This window comes from Lycium ferocissimum, chromosome 8, assembly GCF_029784015.1.
Source record: "Lycium ferocissimum isolate CSIRO_LF1 chromosome 8, AGI_CSIRO_Lferr_CH_V1, whole genome shotgun sequence".
Taxonomy (NCBI): Eukaryota; Viridiplantae; Streptophyta; class Magnoliopsida; order Solanales; family Solanaceae; genus Lycium; species Lycium ferocissimum.
In genome coordinates, this window is record NC_081349.1 from 35,230,815 (window position 1) to 35,240,131 (window position 9,317).

The 9,317-nt window shown below is 33.9% G+C and overlaps 1 protein-coding gene across 1 annotated transcript; it reads left to right on the plus strand.

The window, feature by feature from the left end:
• Positions 1-6,230: 6,230 nt before the first annotated feature.
• LOC132068240 (F-box/FBD/LRR-repeat protein At1g13570-like) lies at positions 6,231-8,191 on the plus strand. The gene is made up of 3 exons (XM_059461763.1): positions 6,231-7,399; positions 7,484-7,639; positions 7,753-8,191. The coding sequence occupies exons 1-3, from the start codon at positions 6,479-6,481 to the stop codon at positions 8,044-8,046; spliced, it is 1,371 nt and encodes a 456-aa protein (XP_059317746.1). The 5' UTR covers positions 6,231-6,478; the 3' UTR covers positions 8,047-8,191.
• Positions 8,192-9,317: the final 1,126 nt, after the last annotated feature.

Genomic DNA, 9,317 nt, shown 5'->3' on the forward strand with positions numbered 1-9,317 from the left:
AGAAAGTGTTATTTTATTCAAAAATCTAACGGACAAAAAAGTTAGCGGCTGACGGTGTTAAAGGATAATACATATTTGTGAGTAACGTTTCATATTTAATACGTAAATGAGAGTAACGACGAGAAGATTTCGACATACAACTTTTGTACGAAATCTGACATTGATTGATTTTAAAGTCGTAACCCGAGTTATGACTTCAAAGTTAAAATGAAATATTTTCTACAAAGAAATCCGCTGAGCGAGTTTAATCATTTGGTTTCGAAAGAACGAGATAGCTCACTTTTACTATAACTATTTTAATTGCAAATCAATTAGTAAAACGAGCTGTGCATTTGATGATGAGTTCATAACGCCTAAATTTTAAACCATACCTCCTCCTATGTTTAGAACATATTATGTATATGATGTTGGAGAGTGTTCCTTTATTTGGAAAGTTATACACTTTAGAAAAATTTTACAGTGAATCTGGTCTTAATTATAGATATTTAAGAAAATTTCTCCAATCAATTATAGACGTAGACAAAAAACTCAAATTTTTGCATAAGATTTTTATTGATTTTATACGTATCATATCTCGCTTATATACGTCATAGAAAACTGCAGGTACATTAGCAATACATATTTTATTGTTGAATTGTACACTTTAAAATGATGACGACAATTGATGTGTCATGTGTAAGCCATGAAACACATCTAATATGTACTTATGTACATTATAATGTGGGTCTTTTAAGATTCACTCCAATTGAATTTATGTATTTTCTTTAAATGCACTTTTTATATCTAATACTATTTTTTTTTATTTCGATATAACATAATAAGTTTAAAGTTATATTAGAAATATTATAATATATTTATTAAAACCACAAAATTTATAAGTTTTTTTGTTTTCTTAAAATTCCGTATCTAATTAAATTAGTACAAATAAAATGAAATATGACATATTTATCTTTTTTATAACTTTTAGCCTGCACTGTCATAAGTTCACGGGATGATAATGATCTATCTCATTCTTTTGAAATCAAAATATTAAACTCATCCCATCTGACCACACATGAAACGTTCGTTGTCATATTTTAAAAGTCGTAACATTGGGTTACAACTTTAAAATCAATCATTATCAGATTTCGTACAAAAGTTGTCTATGCCTAGAATCTTAGTGTGTTACTCTCAGTTACGTATTAAGTATAAAACATTAATCACAATTACGTATTATCCTTTAACATCGTCAACCACCAACTTTTTTGCCCAGTAGATTTTTTGAATAAAATAATACCTAATACGTTACTACGGAATAAGTTTATTCTAATTCTGTAAATTTTCAAAAAACATATTATTTTAATAAATTAATTTAAATAATGGCTTACTTTGATCAAAATGTCATCCCGGCAATGGTGAATTTCCGTTATTTCCATCAAATCTGCTCAATCCTTTGCCGTGTTATGTTGTGGTTTACACTTAAGAAGGTAGACCTCATTTACTTATTTTGTATCCTCACTGGAGGGATATTAATGTGGGTCCCAATGCTTCCTTTATCTTTTCACACCAAACTTTTGGAACATGTATAGTACAAAAAAGGCTAAAGTCACACATAAGCCCTTAAAGTTGTCGAAATTTTTCATTTTTACATCTAAACTAGCTTTGTTCGTATTAAACTCTAAACTGTGTCTGTTGGACACATATTTTACACCAAGCCAAATATGCTTGATGCGTGAAGCTCAAACATGCTGATGTGTCAGCATAGCCAATGAAAAAATAACACATCAGAAAAAAAGAGCCACCTCTTCTTCCACATCACACTGTCTTCCTCATGTCCCTCTGACCTCTCCTCCAGTCATCTTTTACTTCTCTCGTCACCTTACATCCACGATCCACCAATGACCCCAGAAGCTTCCATAATCATCTGTCTAATCTCTTCAATTTCGTAAACTCTTTTGGTCGGCTGGTGGAAAGGAGATAAAAGAGTAGATATACTGAAAGGGATCTAAGGCTATGGCCATGGGTCATGCAAAGGAAATGAGTTTGGGTCAGATTACTTGGAGTCCTACTCCATTTGTGGTCTAAAGATTCTTCAATGACATTGCGGAAGAGTGTGGGGGATGGCTTGAGGCAAATGAGAAGACAACCCTACGGAACCTTCTCCGATGGGCTATGATTCACGTCAAAGTCCCCTCTTGACTGTGTTTGCGCTCAATATTAGTCGGTTTGGGTGACTAAGATACCTATTTAGGCCCAAAGCACAACCACAATATGCCGTTAAATTGAAAATAATTTGAAGCCAGAAGTTGCGTTAATTCACAATGATGTTTTCTTTATTGCTTGTTCTGCTTGCTTATTCTCTCTGTTTCTCTTGCTGTTAATTAGTTTGGAGAAGCAAAACTAATTAACCATTTTGACTGTCATCTCGGCTTCTTATTTTTTATATCTAGGGTGTGAGACTTAAATAGGAGAGAACAATTCTTCGAGCTCACCATCTAAATGGACTAATTTAGCAGTGGCGTTGGACTTTGATTTACAAGTACCACTTTTCTCATGTTCAAAAATTTTGGAAAATATTTTTCTCAAAATTGAGAAAAATAACTTTCCTAATAAAAGTAGGAAAAACAAGTTCACAAATTCACAAGTTCATTCCACCAATCACCCTATCACCACCCAACCCAACCCCAACCACCCAACCCTAACCACTCCCAACCCCCATCCGCCCCCACCCACCACCCCATCCCTCCCCCCCCAAAAATAATTTTTTTTTTGAAAAAAAAAGTTTTAAAATTATTTTTGATTTTTTACACCCCCACCAAACCCCGCACCCTACCCCCCCCCCTCATAAAAATTAATTTTTTTTTTGAAAAAAAAAGTTTTAACTTTTTTTTTTATATTCCACCCCACCCCACCCCGCCTACCCCTACCCCATTCGCACCCCTCCCTCCCCCCTCCCCCGGGAAAAAAATTAATATTTTTGAAAAAAAAAAGTTTTGACTTTTTTTTTTTTTTTGTTTTTTGCACTCTTTCATCCCCAGCCTTTCTTCCCCTCCCCTAAAAAAAAAAAAATTTGACTTTTTTTTTGCACCCCCACCCCACGCCGCACCATACCCCCTGCAAAAAAAATTAATATTTTTGAAAAAAAAAATTTTGACATTTTTTTTTGTACCTCCCAACCCCACCCCCCACCCCGCACCCTATTCCCAAAAACAAATTTTGAAAAAAAAAAAGTTTTTACATTTGTTTTAATTTTTTGCAACCCCCCCCCCAAAATTGAAAAAAAATTGACAATTATAAAAGTTGAATGTTTGTGTGGTTAAAAATTAAAACTTTTGAAAGGGGTGATGGGGTATTTGGGGGGGGGTGCGTGGGGTTGGGTGGTGAAAAGATTTTTTTTTGGGGTAGGGGGTGTAGAAACCCCCAAAAGACAATAAAAAAATTCAAAAAAAAAATGTTGGTGTTGGGGGAAGGGGTGTTGGTATGGTATGGGTTCCACGCTAGGGGGGAGGGGGGTTGATGGGGGATATGGTCGTGTAGAAAATTCAGAAAAAAACATTAAAAACTTCAAAAAAAATGTTGTGGGGTGGGTAGTGTGCGGGGGGAGAGGGTGGTGTATGGGTTACGGGAGTGGTTGGGGGTGGGGGCGGGGGGCGTAGGGGTGGGTGGGAGTGGGGTGTGGGTGGGAGTATGGGGTTGGGTTGGAGTTGGTGAGAGGTAGGGTGTGGGTGCAAAAAACAAAAAAAAAAAAGGATCAAATTTTTTTTGGGCGCGAGGGTAAAAATAGTGTAGGTGGGTGGGTGGGAGTTGGGTGTGGGTGGGGGGTATGGGGTTGGGTTGGAGTTGGTGAGGGCTTTGAGTTTTTAAAAACGTTATAAAACGCAACGCTGAGAAAATAAGTAAGAAATTCACTTATTTTCTTACTTATTTTTCACTATCCAAACGAACATGAGAAAATAAGTGAAAATTCACTTATTTTCTAGGGAAATATTTTCCTCCATACCGAACACACCCCTCATTTAGTTTCCAAATTCTTGTCTAATTTGGTTGGTGACAAATTGTATTAAACAAAAAGTTTACCCTGCACAGCTGAAAAATATGCCTGATGGAAATGATAGTGGATGGTGGTAAAAGGTGACAGAGGTTGTGGTAGAACGAGAGTGGGGAAAAGAAGAAAATTTTCTTTTCCAGAAAAAGGGATCCCCACGCGTTCAAAAGTAGTGTAGCACAAAGACTACGCTATGTCATCAAACAGTGTCCAACAGACACAATTTAGCTCAACTTTAAGTGTCTAGGAACAGAGTTTAGTTTAAGTGTCAAAATGAAAAATTTCGATAAATTTAAGAGGTCATGCATGACTTCAGCCTACAAAAAACAAAACAAAAAAGGGTCCCATGTGAACTCTTTATCAATTGTAGCCTTTTAAACAATTTCTATTTTATTTTTAATTTAACCTTTTAAACATGCTAAGGTTAATTTGTAAAAACACAGTAATAAATTATAAACGTATACTATTTTCTATTAATTTAGATTTTAAAACACAAACTAGTGACTTTAGCATTTTTCTAATTATTTATTATTGTAGTCTAAGTATTTAATTTTTTAATATTTTTATTAGTCTAAAGTTAGTTAGTTAATATTTTTATCTTTAAAAGTTTACTTTTTTTTAAAGGGAAAAAATATATTAATAAAAAAAGAAAAAGGAAGAAGATGAACTAACCCAAAAAAGATAAAAACAAAATTAAGAGAAAAAACGAATTAAGAAAGATATAAATAAAGGAGATGTTAGCAAAGTACATCTAAAAGGAGAAAGGATAGAAAAAGATTAAAAAAGAAAAAGCACAAAAGGACAAAAGCAATAAAGGAGCAGATATTTCTAGGACGAAGGGACATTTAATTAACTTTATTTTTATTTATATCTAAATTATACTCTTTTTTCATTAAATATTTATTTTATTTGTGTGTCATATTCATTAATGACACAATTCTATTAAAGATAAAATGAAAAAAAATAATTAGTTATATTTTAAATTTTTAAAATAATAAATAATTTGATATAATTATTCTTAATAGTAATCAGGATAAATAATTTGAGACTGTTGGATTACCTTTTTTCAAACTTCAACCAAATATGTCCAAACAGAATCATTTACTTATTAGCTAAGTAATCAATATCTAAAAGTAACAATTTTTTATCCTTTACCGAATAAATAAAGAAGCGCTCCTTTCCCACTCATTTGCCTCAACACTAGAGGACTCCTTGCTGAGGTATGTTTTAAACTTTGCAATTTGTATTTGTTCTGTATTAACTAGTAGGTGTGTTTTTTTTCTTTCTTTTCAATCTTGCCATTTGGCTATTTTCTGTTTTTATAGTGCTTTAACATATAATGGTCAAGAGAGTGTGATACCCAAAATGAATCAAGAAGGGCAAGGATAGATACTCATACTATAAGAGCAGGGATACATACTGATACTATGTGTTTTGGTATTTTCATAGGATAAAACTAAAATTTTCCCTACTCTTGTTTAATATGTAGATCCCATCCAAAAGTTTGAAATATAAACATTCTTCCCTACTCGGATTTGTTCACTTGCCATTTAGGCGTAGAGACTAATATCAGCCAACTTCTTACTTTCTAAAACTATTTTCCTATCAGAGCTTCTAAGTAGTCAAATTATTCTGATTTCCTGATTTTTAATATCTCTCTCTGTGATTTGTCCAGAAGAATGTTAGGATGTATATCTTATTGTCTTAATTAACATATGTAAGTAAAAGCTTATAATTCAAAGTAAAATCTTGAAAATTAAGGTAATTTTGAAAGTCGAGTAGATAGGATTCATGTGACAAGTACAGTACTCATGCTGTAACTTTATTATTTGGCTTTTGAATATTCGAGAATAGTTTTCATTTCGACCTTAGAAAGGAGCCGGAACCAATATTAGATAAATGATACTCCCTCTATTTCAATTTATGTAAATCAATTTTCTTTTTAATTCGTGCCAAAATAAATAATCTGTTTTCTAATTTGAAAATAAATTCACTTTATGAAGTGATCTACAACCACACAAATATTCAGGATTTATTTTAAATTATAAATTTTAAAAGTCTTCACTCTTTCTTAAATATCGTGCTAGTCAAATGAATTCACATAAACTGAACGGAGGGAGTATAACTTTCAAGCTAGGTTTATGACCTCAACACTATAAGAAAAATAAGGACATTGTAGGGAAAGCAAATGCTGAAATGAAACACAACATGTTATGTATCAATCCTCGTTTTAGACTTTAACTGTTTCAGCGTTTTCTGTTTGAATACTCCCTTAATTACCTTCTACTTTGTACTTTCACTGTATTCTATCATTCTCGCTACACTAATCTCTTCCTTAATGCGAATGCTGTTTTGCGGTTAACAACTTCTTATCTTCTTCTCACCCCATAATGCTGCGACAGGTTTTTGCTTTGGTACACACTTTCTGCTCTGAATTATAAATTTCTAACCAGCATGACTCCAGGTACGCCATTCTGTCTTTTACCCTTTTTGTTTTCTTCTTTTTGGATTATAAATTTTAAGCCTCAGACTATTCAACTTCTTATATTATATCGTGAAGGAGCTGTTGCTGTTGAAGGGGATACTGAAGATAGAATCAGTGCTCTACCAAGAAACGTTATAGATGGTATCTTAAGTCTCTTGCCTGTACACGACGCAGCAAGAACTAGTATTTTGTCCAAAAATTGGAGATATATTTGGGCCATGCTTCCCAATTTGGTGCTTGATAATCACTTTTGCAATAAATTAGCACTAAAATCTCAATCTGTCCTCAAAGAAACTGTAGATGAGATTCTCTTAGAACATCTTGGATACATCGTGAAATTTGTTCTTGATATGTCAGGAACACATTTGACTTCATCTGCACATATTGATAGATGGATGCGTTTTGTCACCAGAAATAATGTCAAGGAGCTAATCCTTGACATGCCAGATAATAGTACTTATAAACTCCCTTCGCATGTGTTTAATTGCCCAACCCTGTCATATTTGGAACTCTGCAACAGTTTATTCAAACCACCAAATTCTTTTCTAGGCTTTCAGAATCTTATAAACCTCTATCTGAATAAAGTAACCTTTGTGTCAACCCCAGATTTTCCTGTTATTAACGCCCCCCTTCTTGTCAAATTGACCTTGACGCACTGTAATGGTACTCAAAACCTCAACATTGTTGTCTCATCGCGGTTGAAGTACTTGTCTGTTCGTGAGAGTCATTATAATCTTGACCTAAATCGCTTTATGACCTGCAAAAAGTTGACATGCTTATACCTTGCGGTTGAGAGTCCAATACCTGCTGATAAAAGATCAACTCATGAAAAGATTATTTTTAGCTTGTCTACACTTGAGGTACTTACTTTGGCTTCACATTTCCTTGAGGTAAGATCTAGAATCTGACATGTTTTTTTACTTGGATATGTTCTTTTCGTGTGATCCTTATTTTTGTTTAAATTTCCTCCAAAGCTTTTGAGTGCAGGTGCAGTCCCAAATGGGCTTCCTATTACACTCAACTGCTTGTGGCATCTAAGGTTAGGTGTAAACTTCAGCAAATTGGGTCAGACTTCTTACACTCTGGAGTTGATTAAGAATTCCCCCAATTTGAGAAAACTTGAAATTTGGGTAAGAAATAGCAAATTTATGTGGTCATACACTCTATATATGAATGGTCTTATTCGTTTTTGCACTTGACATACTTAAGCATGAGAAGCTAAAATGACCTTGTATATCATTAGGACAATACTACCAGTGACCCTGCTAAAGCTGTTATGAAATATCTTGACACACCAGCCTGTTTGGACCGAACACTCAACAAGCTCAGAGATGTTTCCGTCCATCATTTTAGGCGTTCAAAAACTGTACTATCTTTCGTAAAGTTATTGTTTGCTCATGCTCCATCTTTGTTAAGGATGAGCATTATGCCGACAAAAGCTTCTGATTCCAAAGAAGAATTGAATATTGCCACAGAGTTGATGCGTTTACCCAGAGTATCTCCTAAAGCAGAGCTATGCTATCATCCAATTGAGTAGTTGAATTAAGGCTGAGTGATGCTTTTATCTGTTCTCGATGAGTTTTGTTAAAGAAGGGAATGAATTGGCGAATTATGTAAACTTGCGTGGTTCCTGTATTAAATAGGTTACTTCAATAGTAGATGTTTCGAAAATCCAGTCTTTATTAATGTGCTTGATAAGAATAGCAGTGCCTTTGCTAATGTCTTTCTTATATATTTATACCTGTTGGTAACCAGGGAAGGAATGGCCAGGGCGAGAAACTAGAAAAAACACTTCTTCTGAACATTTGTGTTTGTGGGATTGTGACTGAGGAACCTCAAAATTGAGAAGAACGTCGGAGGGTTAATTAATTGTCCTTTATATACTGAATAAAGATTAATTGTTAGTTCTTAAATATCCAAAGTTAAGAAGAATAGAGAAAAAACAAATGATCTATCCAAAGTTGGGAAGAAGTTCATGATCAGCCAAACTTTGAAAGTACATCAAATAAACCACTAGCAGATAGTGTCTTTACCCAAAAGGTCTTTATAAAATGTTATATTACAAGTTCTGTCAAAACTTATGCTTAGATTTTGAAAACTTTTCAGATTTTTTGGTCTGGAAGTGACGTCATTTAACATAGGGTTTAAGAATTACGTTCGATTATAGATCTTGTAAGTGTGAGTAATGCATAGTAACTAATACCACAACATTCACAATTTTCTTGGTCAAGACCTGTGCATACCTTTTGGGAAGTGTGTAAATTTCCTTTCATAGATCTAGATAAAATTGGAGACTGTTGAGATGACCTGGTACATTGTTATAATTATAGGACACCAACATCTTAAAAGAGGTCTTGAAATCAGTTTCTTCTTTGTTTTCCTCAATGTTGAATTGCATTTTCCTTCAGCAGAAGTAATGAAACATGCATTTCAATGGCTAGGGCTTTTGATCTGTTGCATTATCTTGACTCGGAGACTCGGTACATAATTAAGCGTATACTATACCAGTCTGCCTTATATATTTTTCTCTACATTTCGGCTTGCTTGTAGTTTTGAAAATAAACCAATTTGATCTCTAGTTAAATGTGTTATTATCTGCAGACTTCTACATTAGTCTCAATAAGGTGATCTCTAATTATTAATAATGTTATCATTTTATCAATAAATTTTTTGTTGGTTCAATGGACTTAGCAGAGAGCATTAAAAAAGACTGGCAAAGGTCAGTTACATTTCAGCTCTCAAACATCCCCGACAGTGCAGCTTATTATATGTTTCAGCGCATGCGAACAACAGCAATTATAAGTCTCT

What these genes read in the sequence shown, in the direction of transcription:
- LOC132068240 (XM_059461763.1), top strand. Translation starts at nt 6,479, where the DNA reads ATGACTCCAGGTACGCCATTCTGTCTTTTACCCTTTTTGTTTTCTTCT. An exon ending in TGGCTTCACATTTCCTTGAG is followed by an intron (nt 7,400 to 7,483) that starts GTAAGATCTAGA and finishes TTTCCTCCAAAG; the next exon opens with CTTTTGAGTGCAGGTGCAGT. An exon ending in TGAGAAAACTTGAAATTTGG is followed by an intron (nt 7,640 to 7,752) that starts GTAAGAAATAGC and finishes GTATATCATTAG; the next exon opens with GACAATACTACCAGTGACCC.